General features: G+C 46.2%; 1 protein-coding gene across 1 annotated transcript in view; it reads left to right on the forward strand.

The window, feature by feature from the left end:
* The window catches only part of LAMA5 (laminin subunit alpha 5), a 259245-nt gene that overhangs the window by 78529 nt on the left and 164222 nt on the right, over nt 1-16494 (forward strand). Inside the window, exons 4-5 of the mRNA XM_063959301.1 lie at nt 5844-5962; nt 6053-6223. Of these exons, the coding sequence (XP_063815371.1) occupies nt 5844-5962; nt 6053-6223 (290 nt within the window). The remainder of the gene's footprint in view (nt 1-5843; nt 5963-6052; nt 6224-16494) is intronic.

Here is a 16494-nt window from a genome sequence, read left to right on the forward strand (position 1 = left end):
ATGGCCACCATATATGTTAGGAGGTTTAAACAAAGTTTTATCCTTTCTGAATTCCACTCATAATCTATTGCTTCTGGATAGGCTAACACTGAAAGGGTTATATGGAAAATATACCTCGTTAATAACTTTTTTTTTTTTTATCAATTCACTCTATCAGTGTATTACTCTTAAATATTATATATTGGATTACCATACCACTTATTGTAAATGGTAACGGTAGTTGAGCAGTTGAAGACACCAAGGGGTTTATTTACTAAGTGTCGGGTTCTAAAACTAGGCGATCATGAAAAGGGCAATGCTTTTACTAGCCATGTTTTGGTAGCAAAATTATTGCCCTTTTAGAGTTTGGGCATAGACACAATCAGAAGGGACGGTTCTTAGAACCTGACACTTAATATATAAACCTCCAAAGTTCTACTGTATATGACTATATACAGTGCATCCGGAAAGTATTCACAGCGCTTCACTTTTTCCACATTTTGTTATGTAATAAATTATTTTTTTTCCTAAAAATTCTACACACAATACCCCATAATGACAACGTGAAAGAAGTTTTTTTTTTTTTTAAAATGTATTAAAAATAAAAAACTAAGAAATCACATGTGCATAAGTATTCACTGCCTTTGCCATGAAGCTCAAAATTGAGTTCAGGTGCATCCTGTTTCCACTGATCATCCTTGAGATGTTCCTACAGCTTAATTGGAGTCCACCTGTGGTAAATTCAGTTGATTGGACATGATTTGGAAAGGCACACACCTGTCTATATAAGGTCCCACACTTGACAGTGCATGTCTGAGCACAAACCAAGCATGAAGTCAAAGGAATTGTCTGTAGACCTCCGAGATAGAATTGTCTCTGCACAAATCTGGGGAAGGGTACAGAAAAATATCTGCTGTTTTGAAGGTTCCAATGAGCACAGTATCCTCCATCATCCGTAAATGGAAGAAGTTCGGAACCACCAGGACTCTTCCTAGAGCTGGCTGGCCGTGTAAACTAAACGATTGGGGGAGAAGGGCCCTAGTCAGGGAAAAATCCGATGGTCACTCTATCAGAGCTACAGCATTCCTCTGTGGAGAGAGGAGAACCTTCCAGAAGGACAACCATCTCTGCATTAATCCACCAATCAGGCCTGTATAGTAGAGTGGTCAGACGGAAGCCACTCCTCAGTAAAAAAGCACATGGCAGCCTGCCTGGAGCTTGCCAAAATGCACCTGAAGGACTCTTAGACCATGAGAAACAAGGGAGGTAATTCAGACTGAGTCGTGGCAGCGATCGCAGTCTAAATTACTTTGTGGAGTGCGCATGCACGTGCGCACCCCGGGAGCCCAGTGAGATGCTACCAGCATCTCACAGGCTGCGATCGTCTCTGCCTGATTGACAGGCAGAGGTGGTCGCGGGGCGGGGGGGGGTGCCAATGGCGTTAGAACACCATTGGGGGGGCGGGACACGGGGCGCGGCAGCGAGCTACTCACCAGGTACAAATGCATCACCGCCGTGCTATGTTTTTGTACATGTGCGGGGGGGGGTAGGGGGGACAGACATGTGGGGGGGGGGGGGGGGGACTAGCCCTGCGCTGGGCGTCCCCCCGCATGTCAGAGGAAATTATCGTAAATGTGCTAAATTTAGCACATCTACGATCAACTCTGAATTACCCCCAAAATTCTCTGGTCTAATGAGACAAAGATTGAACTCTTTGGTGTGAATGCCAGGCGTCCTGTTTGAAGGATACCAGGTACCGCTCATCACCAGGCCAATACCATTCCTACAGTGAACCATAGTGGTGGCAACATCATGCTGTGGGGATGTTTTTCAGCGGCAGGAACTGGGAGACTAGTTAGGATAGAGGGAAAGATGAATGCAGCAATGTACATAGACATCCTGGATGAAAACCTGCTCCAGAGCGCTCTTGACCTCAGACTGGGGCGACGATTAATCTTCAGCAGGACAACGACCCTAAGCACACAGCTTAGGGTCGTTCAAATGAGTGGCTTCAGGACAACTCTGTGAATGTCCTATAGTGGCCCAGCCAGAGCCCAGACTTAAATCCGATTGAACATCTCTGGAGAGATCTGAAAATGGCTGTGCACCGATGCTTCCCATCCAACCTGATGGAGCTTGAGAGGTGCTGCAAAGAGGAATGGGTGAAACTGCCCAAAGATAGTTGTGGCATCATATTCAAAAATATTTGAGGCTGTAATTGCTGCCAAAGGTGCATCAACAAAGTATTGAGCAAAGGTTGTGAATACTTATGTACATGTGATTTCTTAGTTTTTTTATTTTTAATAATGTTGCAAAATTCTCAAAAACACTTTTTTCACGATGTCATTATGGGGTAAAGTGTGTAGAATTTTGAGGAAAAAATTAATTTATTCCATTTTGAAATAAGGCTGTAACATAACAAAATGTGGAAAAAGTGAAGCTCTGTGAATACTTTCCGGATGCACTGTAAATGCATAAGGTGACTCTTATATCAATAATAATGTATAGTTGGGGGAAAATATTTATTATAATGACACATTTTCAAACCGTAATCATAATCTTAATAATACACAAACTGACAGTGACTGAGACAGACCACCAGAGTTATAAATGGCAAGCCTAAGCTCACTGACAGAAGTGACCCCCACAACCATCTTCATTTAGCTGCTTGGTGACTGCCCTGTGTGGGACTCATGGAAGTCCTAGTTGTGAGCCTCCGGGTATGGCCTATCAGGTTATAGCAACTTACTGTTTCACAATAAGCTGGTCACATTCTTAAACTTTGTTGCTGCAGGGGACTTGACACCCACTACGGGAGATGTTTTTCCAATGGACATAATTGATATCCTGTCAGTGTGCCCATAGAAGTGCACTGCTGTTACATCTCTGGGCCTGAAATGGGTTATAAATCACCATGACTTGCCGCTAGGCAGCTAACATGTCTAGCGTATTCAAACATTGTACATCTTTATTTGTAAGCTTTGAGATAAACTATTTCTTTTCATTTTAGAGTATCTTGTTTTATAGAAGAAATCTAACAAGTGTCTGGCTTTGGATATACCTGGTTTTGCTGGGAAATAACGTTCTTTGCTATTTGAGTGAATGTTTTGTGACTATGGAGCTTTTTGATCCTTTCACATTCTGGAGCCCTCGTCCTGAACACTCTGTCTCTGCTCCTACGCTCCGAATATAGTTAGCTCTGAGAAAGCAGATTACAGCCCTCTAATTGAAATAAGATGAGATGATCTTTACTGAGCAAACTTTCTTGCCAAGAATCGCAGCTTCCAGAACCCCAAATCCCACGGGTCCATAAGGCCACATTTCCCAATTCTTCATCTCTCATTAAATACTTCTTTAGTTTACATTTCACTTCAAAAATGTTTGACAGAGTGGAAACCGTGAGATAAAGTTCCTTCACAGTATTAACTACCATCCACCATTGATCTGCACTGGAGAGACAATGTCACTTGGCTTGTGTACCAGCAGCTGACCTCTCGTATAGCGATTCACCACAAACAGGCAGAATTTGCAATTTACACAAAAGCTAACCAGAAAAAATGTGTCAACTAGAAAACTGGCGCAAAGGACACACTTCACATGTGGCATAAAAAGTAACCCAAAGTGAGTTAGTATATTATTTCTTAACTCCCCAACCAAATTGTTTGTTTCAATTAAATGTTTGTAAAGTTAATGAAGAATCGTGACAAAATTGTCAATAAAACGCAGCACTACTCAAGAGGAGTAAACGCCCATTCTGGCTCTCGTCAAAGCGGCAGTACAGTACAATCGCAGTTTCTGTAACAAGCTAATTGGGGATTGGATGGAGATATCTTATCACTCAGAAGCCAACAATACTGCATTGACTTGTAAACAAGCCATAATGGAGATCTGATGTCACAGTTTGGCTGATAGCGTGCACACAGAAAATAATAAATTAATGAAGCTTTCAGAATCCAATGCCTGTATTATGTAACTGTTTGAGGTCTCACAGTTTTGTTACAGCTGAATGACAAAACAAATAATTCTACTCACCAATTTACTGTTGCATCAAATGTGATTTGAACACAGCCTGTAAGCTGTGGTGATCAGAAACGTATGCTGCGGTACTGACACTTCTATGGTGTAGCCTATATTCTAGTGTGGTTCAGAGGTCGGTGACCTCATGCCCCTCATGCCTGTTTTGGTGCTCAGCATGCTCCTCCAGCTACTAGCTGACATAGAGTTCCAATATTTGCAGAGCAATCGTTTGCTGAATCCTGGGGGTTATATTGTTATTGTTATGTTGTATTGTAATACCATTTTAAAGGATATTAAATCTAGGTCAAAAGTTGGTTCAATATCAAAGGCATGCTAGTTTATAAATATATATTTGAAAGTTCCAACTTCAAGGTCATCTTTTTATTCAGTGACTTTGCACAGATAGTCAATTATACAAATAAACAAAAATGTCCAGTTGAAATCGCATATTTCTTCCAACTTGGCTGTTCCCCTGATTCCAATCCCTTTTACAGATGGTGTCATGCTTTGTTTCTGTTCTAATCACCGGATCTAAGGTGGGGGAATATTTTCCTGTGCTGCGTTTGTGGTATCTACTGAGAGCTGTTAACATGCTAGTTTTGAGCAGAGCAATTACCCGTGTAATGCACTGTCCTTCCTGCTTATCGACTTCCATTCATGTGAATCTCCTCTCTTCTCGCTGTGATCACCACATGCGGGGAGTCAGCCTGCCTCCATTTCTGCCTGAACTTGCCGGTGCCTCACCTCCATGCTCGGGCTCCCATGAAATGAGGTTAAGGTCTCTTAAATATGCTAAATCAGTTTTAGAATTAGATGAACTCTACATAACTGATAACATGATAATACACATAAAATGCCTCTCCCTTAAGTTTTATATTTATGAAACGGCACGTGCATATTTATCATTCACCAATCAGAATGCTCCTAACAGATTTGGTTATGGTTGTGGGCAACTAATGGGTATTTAAGTTTTACCTAAGTTATTTTACTGTTATGTGCTGCAGGTTTTTTTTTGGTGTGTATATTTTATCATTGGGAAGTACAGTAGATACCGGTAGTGATGAGATTTTGCTGATTTATCTGAAACATCTAAAGACTAATAAGAAGAAATCTTTTGAAAGGCAAAAAGCACATTTGATTACCCAATTGTGGAGCAGATGCACTAGGCCTTGTAGAATGATAAAGTGGAGAGAGAAAAAGTACCAGCCAATCGGCCCCTATCATTTTTCAAACACTGATACTTTTTCTCTCTCTCTACTTTATCACTCTCCAAGCCTTGGTACATCTCCCCCCACAGTGTGTGTTCTGTTTTGTCCGTACATCCTCTAATTGTGTAAATGTGACACTAGTTGTAAACCTAAAACAACCACTCATACTATTGTTAGCTTTTTTTAAATTGCGACCATCCGCTACACGAACTGGAAGAGATACCCCTGGGAAGCAGTGCCATCACTGAGAAAGCAGCCTATTCAGTTCAGCAGAATTGCTCTCTTGTGTGTAGGCAGCAGGTGTGTACTTTAAGTTAAAGCTAATATTTGATTGATTGCCTTGGTTTACAGTTACTGATTTGTGGTTTGTAGTATTTTTTTAACATCATATGGGCAGATGTACTAAGCCTTGGAGAGAGAGAGAAAATGGATGGAGATAAAGTACCAGCCAATCAGCTCCTAACTGCCATGTCACAGGCTATGTTTAAAAAAAATGACAGTTTGGAGCAGGTTGGTTGGTACTTTATCTCCGTCCACTTTATCTCTCTCCAAGGCTTAGTATATAGACCGCCTAGCAGACTATTTTTTACAAGTCAACTAGTTGTTACTTCTCTGACCTGTTATGTCTTCTTCTCCAAGCTTCTAAGAGAGACTGCATAGAACGCTTTGGACCAAATACTATACAGCGGATCTCCAAGGATGATGATGTCATTTGCACAACAGAATATTCCCGTATAGTACCACTGGAGAATGGAGAGGTCAGTGGGTTATGGGATTTCATGTCAGATATTTAGTTATATATCCCAAAATTCACTGTCATCCTAATCCTGCTTTCAATGTGATTTCAGATTGTGGTTTCCTTGGTGAACAAACGTCCAGGAGCAATGAACTTCTCCTACTCTCCACTCCTCAGGGACTTCACCAAAGCAACAAACATCCGTTTTAGTTTCCTCAGAACTAACACCCTACTGGGGCATCTTATGGGCATAGCTCAGGGAGATCCCACTGTAACCAGGAGGGTGAGTAATGGGCCTCATTTTTATTTTTATTTTTTATTTTTCAGGATTTTGCTATTCTGTATCTTCATCGTTGTCCCTGGCGCAGTAACCAGTTAAATATGAGTAAATATACAAAATAATTATCAGAACAAGTGCAATATTAGATGTTTATTTTTTTGCAATGATGAAAGCAAATGTCTGACTGGTTAATTTGTCGTTTATTTAGCTATATGTACAATGTTATCAAATAAGTCTGTACAAATTCTGATTTTTTGTTTATCTAAGGGGTGTTCCACCTTCCGATGAGTTAATTTATTGGTTTGTACATGATTACTTGCAACTGTAACTAAATACAGCACCAGATTAGTGTTAATTGTTTTTTGTGGATGATGGATGATCAGGATTGGTTATGCTGTCTGACCTGGACCATTGATCCAGTGCACAGTTCTGTGTCAAATCCAAGACCAACAGAATAGTCAACTTAGTTTGGATAATAGAAACACCCAGTGAAAAACACAGAAAGATAACACAGTAGATGCAAGAGAAGGAGTACATGTACAAAGTAATAAGTCTACGTCTAGAGTGTGAAACCTACCGGTAAATCTTTTTCTCCTAGTCCGTAGAGGATGCTGTGGACTCCGTAAGGACCATGGGGAATAGACGGGCTCCGCAGGAGACATGGGCACTATAAAGAAACTTTAGAATGGGTGTGCACTGGCTCCTCCCTCTATGCCCCTCCTCCAGACCTCAGTTAGAGAAACTGTGCCCAGAGGAGACGGACAGTACGAGGAAAGGATTTTGGTAATCTAAGGGCAAGATTCATACCAGCCCACACCATCCACACCGTATAACCTGGAATATACGCAACCAGTTAACAGTATGAAACAACACAGCATCAGTCAAAGACTGATCAAAACCGTAACATAACCCTTATGCAAGCAACAACTATATACAAGTCTTGCAGAGAGTAGTCCGCACTGGGACGGGCGCCCAGCATCCTCTACGGACTAGGAGAAAAAGATTTACCTGAAGGTTTAAAATCTTATTTTCTCTTACGTCCTAGAGGATGCTGGGGACTCCGCAAGGACCATGGGGATTATACCAAAGCTCCAAAACGGGCGGGAGAGTGCGGATGACTCTGCAGCACCGAATGGGCAAACATGAGGTCCTCATCAGCCAGGTTATCAAACTTGTAGAATTTCGTAAAGGTGTTTGAACCCGACCAAGTCTCCGCTCGGCAAAGCTGTAATGCCGAGACGCCTCGGGCAGCCGCCCAAGAAGAGCCCACCTTCCTAGTGGAATGGGCCTTTACTGAATTTGGTAACGGCAATCCAGCCGTAGAATGAGCTCGCTGAATCGTGTTACAGATCCAGCGAGCAATAGTCTGCTTAGAAGCAGGAGCGCCAACCTTGTTGGCAGCATACAGGACAAACAGTGCCTCTGTTTTCTCTGACGTCCTAGTGGATGCTGGGAACTCCGTAAGGACCATGGGGAATAGCGGCTCCGCAGGAGACTGGGCACAAAAGTAAAGCTTTAGGACTACCTGGTGTGCACTGGCTCCTCCCCCTATGACCCTCCTCCAAGCCTCTGTTAGATTTTTGTGCCCGGCCGAGAAGGGTGCACACTAGGGGCTCTCCTGAGCTTCTTAGTGAAAGTTTAGTTTTAGGTTTTTTATTTTCAGTGAGACCTGCTGGCAACAGGCTCACTGCATCGAGGGACTAAGGGGAGAAGAAGTGAACCTGCCTGCTTGCAGCCAGCTTGGGCTTCTTAGGCTACTGGACACCATTAGCTCCAGAGGGACCGAACACAGGCCCAGCCTCGGAGTCCGGTCCCAGAGCCGCGCCGCCGGCCCCCTTACAGAGCCAGAAGCAAGAAGAGGTCCGGAAAATCGGCGGCAGAAGACATCAGTCTTCACCAAGGTAGCGCACAGCACTGCAGCTGTGCGCCATTGCTCCTCATACACACCTCACACTGCAGTCACTGAGGGTGCAGGGCGCTGGGGGGGGGCGCCCTGAGCAGCAATAAAAACACCTTGGCTGGCAAACATACATCACATATAACCCCCAGGGCTATATGGATGTATTTTAACCCCTGCCAGAATCCATAAAAATGCGGGAGAAAAGTCTACGAAAAAGGGGCGGAGCCTATCTCCTCAGCACACTGGCGCCATTTTCTCTCACAGCTCCGTTGGAGGGAAGCTCCCTGGCTCTCCCCTGCAGTTACTACACTACAGAAAGGGGTTAAAAAAGAGAGGGGGGCACTAATTAGGCGCAGTATTAATAAAACAGCAGCTATAAGGGGAAAAACACTTCTATAAGGTTATCCCTGTATATATATAGCGCTCTGGTGTGTGCTGGCATACTCTCCCTCTGTCTCCCCAAAGGGCTAGTGGGGTCCTATCCTCTATCGGAGCATTCCCTGTGTGTGTGCTGTGTGTCGGTACGATTGTGTCGACATGTATGAGGAGGAAAATGGTGTGGAGGCGGAGCAATTGCCTGTAATGGAGATGTCACCCCCTAGGGAGTCGACACCTGAGTGGCTGAGCTTATGGAAGGAATTACGTGACAGTGTCAGCTCTTTACAAAAGATTGATGACATGAGACAGCCGGCTACTCAGCCTGTGCCTGTCCAGGTGTCTCAAAAGCCATCAGGGGCTCTAAAACGCCCGTTACCTCAGATGGCAAATACAGACGCCGACACGGATACTGACTCCAGTGTCGACGATTAAGAGACGAATGTGACTTCCAGTAGGGCCACACGTTACATGATTGAGGCTATGGAAAATGTTTTACATATTTCTGATAATACCAGTACCACTAAAAAGGGTATTGTGTTGGGTGAGAAAAAACTGCCGGTAGTTTTTCCTGCATCTGAGGAATTAAATGAAGTGTGTGATGATGCGTGGGTTTCCCCCGATAAAAACTGTTAATTCCTAAAAAGTTATTAGCATCATACCCCTTCCCGCCAGAGGATAGGGCACGTTGGGAAACACCCCCTAGGGTGGATAAAGCGCTCACACGCTTGTCTAAACAGGTGGCACTACCGTCCCTGGATACGGCCGCCCTTAAGGAACCTGCTGACAGAAAGCAGGTAAATATCCTAAAAATGTATATACACTCACACGGGTGTGATACTACGACCAGCAATCGCCTCAGCCTGGATGTGCAGTGCTGGGGTGGCTTGGTCGGATTCCCTGACTGACAATATTGATACCCTAGATAGGGACAGTATATTACTGAATATAGAGCATTTAAAAGATGCATTTCTATATATGCGTGATGCACAGAGGGATATTTGCCGACTGGCATCAAGAGTAAGTGCGCTGTCCATTTCTGCCAGAAGAGGGTTATGGACAAGACAGTGGTCAGGTGATGCTGATTCCAAAAGGCATATGGAAGTATTGCCTTATAAAAGGGAGGAGTTATTTGGGGTAGGTCTAACAGACCTGGAGGCCACGGCAACGGCTGGGAAATCCACATTTTTACCCCAGGTAGCCTCTCAACATAAGAAGACGCCGTATTATCAGGCGCAGTCCTTTAGGCCCCATAAAGGCAAGCGGGCAAAAGACTCCTCATTTCTGCCCCGTGGCAGAGGGAGAGGAAAAAGGCTGCAGCAGAAGCCATTCACAAGCTGTATTCCCAGCAGGTGATAATCAAGGTACCCCTCCTACAACAGGGAAAGGGGTATTATTCCACGCTGTTTGTGGTACCGAAGCCGGACGGCTCGTGAGACTTATTTTAAATCTGAAATCCTTGAACACTTACATACAAAGGTTCAAATTCAAGATGGAGTCACTCAGAGCGGTGATTGCGAACCTGGAAGAAGGGGATTATATGGTGTCTCTGGACATCAAGGATGCTTATCTCCATGTCCCAATTTACCCTTCTCACCAAGGGTACCTCAGGTTTGTGGTACAGAACTGTCACTATCCGTTTCAGACGCTGCCGTTTGGTTTGTCCACGGCACCCCGGGTCTTTACCAAAGTAATGGCCGAAATGATGATACTCCTTCGAAGGAAGGGAGTTTTAGTTATCCCTTACTTGGACGATCTCCTGATAAGGGCAAGATCCAGGGAACAGTTGGTAGTCGGGGTAGCACTATCTCAAGTAGTGTTGCGGCAGCACGGTTGGATTCTCAATATTCCAAAATCGCAGCTGATACCGACGACACGTCTTCTATTCCTAGGGATGATCCTGGACACAGTCCAGAAAAAGGTGTTTCTCCCGGAGGAGAAAGCCAGGGAGTTATCCGAACTAGTCAGAAACCTCCTAAAACCAGGCCAAGTGTCAGTGCATCAGTGCACAAGGGTCCTGGGAAAAATGGTGGCTTCCTACGAAGCAATTCCATTCGGCAGATTCCACGCAAGAACTTTCCAGTGGGACCTGCTGGACAAATGGTCCGGATCGCATCTTCAGATGCATCAGCGGATAACCCTGTCACCAAAGACAAGGGTGTCTCTCCTGTGGTGGTTGCAGAGTGCTCATCTTCTAGAGGGCCGCAGATTCGGCATTCAGGACTGGGTCCTGGTGACAACGGATGCCAGCCTGCGAGGCTGGGGAGCAGTCACACAGGGAAGAAATTTCCAGGGCTTGTGGTCAAGCCTGGAGACATCACTTCACATAAATATTTTGGAGCTAAGGGCCATTTACAATGCCCTAAGCCAAGCAAGACCTCTGCTTCAAGGTCAGCCGGTGCTGATCCAGTCGGACAACATCACGGCAGTCGCCCACGTAAACAGACAGGGCGGCACAAGAAGCAGGAGGGCAATGGCAGAAGCTGCAAGGATTTTTCGCTGGGCGGAAAATCATGTGATAGCATTGTCAGCAGTGTTCATTCCGGGAGTGGACAACTGGGAAGCAGACTTCCTCAGCAGGCACGACCTCCACCCGGGAGAGTGGAAACTTCACCCAGAAGTCTTCCACATGATTGTAAACCGTTGGGAAAACCAAAGGTGGACATGATGGCGTCCCGCCTAAACAAAAAATTGGACAGGTATTGCGCCAGGTCAAGGGACCCTCAGGCAATAGCTGTGGACGCTCTGGTAACACCGTGGGTGTACCAGTCAGTGTATGTGTTCCCTCCTCTTCCTCTCATACCAAAAGTACTGAGAATTATAAGACGGAGGGGAGTAAGAACTATACTCGTGGCTCCGGATTGGCCAAGTAGGACTTGGTACCCGGAACTTCAAGAGATGCTCACGGAGGACCCGTGGCCTCTACCTCTAAGAAGGGACCTGCTCCAGCAAGGACCCTGTCTATTCCAAGACTTACCGCGGCTGCGTTTGACGGCAGGGCGGTTGAACGCCGGATCCTGAAGGGAAAAGGCATTCCGGATGAAGTCATCCCTACCCTGATCAAGCCAGGAAGGATGTAACCGCAAAGCATTATCACCGCATTTGGCGAAAATATGTTGCGTGGTGCGAGGCCAGTAAGGCCCCGATGGAGGAATTTCAACTAGGTCGATTCCTGCATTTCCTGTAAACAGGAGTGTCTATGGGCCTAAAATTGGGGTCCATTAAGGTTCAAATTTCGGCCCTGTCAATTTTCTTCCAGAAAGAACTAGCTTCAGTTCCTGAAGTTCAGACGTTTGTAAAAGGGGTACTGCATATACAGCCTCCTTTTGTGCCTCCAGTGGCACTTTGGGATCTCAATGTAGTTTTGGGGTTCCTAAAGTCACATTGGTTTGAACCACTTGAATCTGTGGAGTTAAAATATCTCACATGGAAAGTGGTCATGTTGTTGGCCCTGGCCTCGGCCAGGCGCGTGTCAGAATTGGGGGCTTTATCCTGTAAAAGCCCTTATCTGATCTTCCATTCAGACAGGGTGGAATTGAGGACTCGTCCTCATTTTCTCCCTAAGGTGGTTTCAGTGTTTCATCTGAACCAACCTATTGTGGTACCTGCGGCTACTAGTGACTTGGAGGACTCCAAGTTGTTGGACGTAGTCAGGGCCTTGAAAATATATGTTTCCAGGACGGCTGGAGTCAGAAAATCTGACTCGCTGTTTATCCTGTATGCACCCAACAAGCTGGGTGCTCCTGCTTCTAAGCAGACTATTGCTCGTTGGATTTGTAATACAATTCAGCTTGCACATTCTGTGGCAGGCCTGCCACAGCCAAAATCTGTAAAAGCCCATTCCACAAGGAAGGTGGGCTCATCTTGGGCGGCTGCCCGAGGGGTCTCGGCTTTACAACTTTGCCGAGCAGCTACTTGGTCAGGGGAAAACACGTTTGCTAAATTCTACAAATTTGATACCCTGGCTGAGGAGGACCTGGAGTTCTCTCATTCGGTGCTGCAGAGTCATCCACACTCTCCCGCCCGTTTGGGAGCTTTGGTATAATCCCCATGGTCCTTACGGAGTTCCCAGCATCCACTAGGACGTCAGAGAAAATAAGAATTTACTTACCGATAATTCTATTTCTCGTAGTCCGTAGTGGATGCTGGGCGCCCATCCCAAGTGCGGATTGTCTGCAATACTTGTACATAGTTATTGTTAACTAAATCGGGTTATTGTTGTGAGCCATCTATCCAGAGGCTCCTCTGTTATCATGCTGTTAACTGAGTTCAGATCACAAGTTGTACGGTGTGATTGGTGTGGCTGGTATGAGTCTTACCCGGGATTCATAAATCCTTCCTTATTGTGTACGCTCGTCCGGGCACAGTATCCTAACTGAGGCTTGGAGGAGGGTCATAGGGGGAGGAGCCAGTGCACACCAGGTAGTCCTAAAGCTTTACTTTTGTGCCCAGTCTCCTGCGGAGCCGCTATTCCCCATGGTCCTTTCGGAGTTCTCAGCATCCACTACGGACTACGAGAAATAGAATTATCGGTAAGTAAATTCTTATTTTCCTAATCCGAGCCGTTCTGGCTACATAAATTTTCAATGCCCTGACCACATCAAGGGACTCGGAATCCTCCAAGTCCCGCGTAGCCACAGGCACCAATAGGTTGGTTCATATGAAAAGAGGAAACCACCTTAGGCAACAATTGTGAAGCTGCTCAAACCAGTGAGACTTAAGGAACCGTAACACCACGTTATGGTCCCATGGTGCCACTGGAGGCACAAAAGGAGGCTGGATATGCAGCACTCCCTTCACAAAAGTCTGGACTTCTGGGAGAGAAACCAATTCCTTCTGAAAGAAAATGGATAGGGCCGAAATCTGAACTTTAATGGAGCCTGATTTTAGGCCCAAATTCACTCCAGTCTGGAGGAAGTGAAGAAAACGGCCCAGATGGAATTCTTCCGGAGGAGCATTCTTGGACTCACACCAAGACACATACTTCCTCCAAATACGGTGATAATATTTTGCCGTCACCTCCTTCCTAGCCTTTATCAGCATAATAATTACCTCATCCGGAATGCCCTTTTCAGCTAGGATCCGGCGTTCAACCGCCTAGCCGTCAAACGCAGCCGCGGTAAGTCTTGGAATAGACAGGGCCCCTGTTGCAACAGATCCTCTCTGAGAGGAAGAGGCCACGGATCTTCTGTGAGCATTTCCTGCAGATCCGGATACCAGGCCCTTCGAGGTTAATCTGGAACAATGAGAATTGTCTGTACCCCTCTTCGTCTTATGATTCTCAATATCTTTGAGATGAGAGGAGGGAACACACAGACCGAGTGGAACACCCACGGTGTCCCCAGGGCGTCCACTGCTACCGCCAGAGGGTCCCTTGATCTGGCGCAATAACTCGGAAGCTTCTTATTGAGGCGTGACGCCATCATGTCTATTTGAGGCAGTCCCCACTGACTTGTAATCTCCGCAAAGACTTCCTGATGAAGTCCCCACTCTCCGGGATGTAGATCGTGTCTGCTGAGGAAGTCTGCTTCCCAGTTGTCCACTCCCGGAATGAAGACCGCTGTCAGAGCGCTTACATGATTTTCCGCGCAGCGAAGAATCCTGGTGGCTTCTGTCATTGCCACTCTGCTCTTTGTTCCGCCTTGGCGGTTTACATGAGCCACTGCTGTGATGTTGTCTGACTGAATCAGAACCGGTAGACCTCGAAGTAAAGTCTCCGCTTGACGAAGGCCGTTGTATATGGCCCTTAATTCCAGTACGTTGATGTGTAGACAAGCCTCCTGGTTTGACTACAGACCTTGGAAGTTTCTTTCCTGTGTGACTGCTCCCCATCCTCGTAGGCTCGCGTCCGTGGTTACCAGAACCGAGTCCTGAATGCCGAACCTGCGACCCTCTAGAAGGTGAGCACTCTGCAGCCACCACAGGAGAGATACCCTGGCCCTTGGGGACAGGCTGATCATCTGATGTATATGTAGATGTGACCCGGACCACTTGTCCAGAAGGTCCCACTGAAAAGTCCTCGCTTGGAACCTGCCGAATGGAATGGCCTCCTAAGACGCCACCATCTTTCCCAGAACTCGAGTGTATTGATGGACCGACACCCTTTTCGGCTTCAACAGGTCCCTGACCAAGCCCTGGAGTTCCTGGGCCTTTTCCATCAGGTGAAAAACCCCTTTCTGTTCTGTATCCAGAATCATGCCTAAGAAAGGCAAACGGGTCGTTGGAACCAACTGTGACTTTGGGAGATTGAGAATCCAGCCGTGTTGCTGCAACACCCTCAGGGAGAGTGATACGCTGTTCAGCAACTGCTCTCTTGATCTCGCTTTTATTAGAAGATCGTCCAAGTACGGGATAATTGTGACACCCTGCCGGCGCAGGAGCACCATCATTTCCGCCATTACCTTGGTGAAAACCCTCGGGCCGTGGAAAGCCCTAACGGCAGCGTCTGAAATTGGTAATGACAATCCTGTACAGCAAATTTCAGGAACGCCTGATGAGGAGGATATATGGGGACATGAAGGTATGCATCCTTTATGTCCAGGGACACCATATAATCCCCCCCCCTCCAGGCTGGCGTTTACCGCTCTGATCGATTCCATCTTGAACTTGAACCTTTTTAAGTATAGGTTTAAGGATTTTAAATTCAGAATGGGTCTGACCGAACAGTCCGGTTTCGGGACCACAAACAGGGTTGAGTAATGCCCCATCCGCTGCTGAAGCAGGGGAACTTTGACCACTACTTGTTGAAGAGACAATTTTTGAATCGCATTTAAAACTACCTCCCTCTCTGGGGAAGGAGCCGGTAGGGCCGATTTGAAAAACCGGCGAGGAGGCACGTCTTCGAATTCCAGCCTGTAACCCTGGGAAACAATGTGTGTATTGCCCAGGGATCCACCTGTGATTGAACCCAGACATGGCTGAAAAGTCGAAGACGTGCCCCCACTGGGGCGGACTCCCTCAGCGGAGCCCCAGCGTCATGCAGTGGATTTTGTAGAAGCCGGGGAGGACTTCTGCTCCTGGGAACTAGCTGTAGTTGGCAGCTTTTCCCCCTTGCACTTACCTCTGGCAAGAAAGGAAGATCCCTTGGATTTATGCGACCGAAAGGACTGCATCTGATAATGTGGCGTTTTCTTAGGCTGTGAGGAAACATAGGGCAAAAAAGTTGATTTACCCGCAGTAGCTGTGGAAACCAGGCCCGTGAGACCTTCCCCAAACAATTCCTCACCCTTGTATGGCAAAACCTCCATATGCCTCTTCGAGTCGGCATCACCCGTCCATTGTCGGGTTCATAGGGCTCGCCTAGCAGAAATCGCCATAGCGTTGGCTCTGGAACCCAGTAGGCCAACGTCTCTCTGAGCATCCCTCATATATAGGACAGCATCCTTAATATGACCCAGGGTCAATAAAATGGTTTCCTTATCCAGCGTATCAATATCGGCAGATAAGGTATCTGTCCACACTGTTACAGCGCTACAAACCCAAGCCGACGCTATCGCCGGTCTGAGTAATTACCAGTATGTGTGTAAATTGACTTCAAGGTAGTCTCCTGCCGGCGATCAGAAGGATCCTTGAGGGTTGCGGTATCTTGAGATGGCAGCGCTACCTTTTTGGATAAGCGTGTCAACGCTTTGTCCACTCTTGGGGAGGATTCCCACCGTATCCTGTCCTTAGCCGGGAAAGGATACGCCATAAGAATCCTTTTGGGAATCTGCAGTCTCCTATCCAGAGTTTCCCAAGCCCTTTCAAACAACTCATTTAGCTCATGTGAAGGGGGAAAAGTAACCTCAGGCTTCTTTTCTTTAAACATGTGGACCCTCGTGTCAGGTACAGAGGGGTCATCCGTGATATGCAACACATCTTTTATTGCAATAATCATATAATGAATACTTTTAGCCAATTTTGGCTGCAACTTCGCATCATCGTAGTCGACACTGGAGTCAGAATACGTGTCGGTATCCGTGTCTACTACTTGGGATAGTGGGCGCTTTTGAGACCCAGA

This window comes from Pseudophryne corroboree, chromosome 3, assembly GCF_028390025.1.
Source record: "Pseudophryne corroboree isolate aPseCor3 chromosome 3, aPseCor3.hap2, whole genome shotgun sequence".
Lineage (NCBI taxonomy): Eukaryota > Metazoa > Chordata > Amphibia > Anura > Myobatrachidae > Pseudophryne > Pseudophryne corroboree.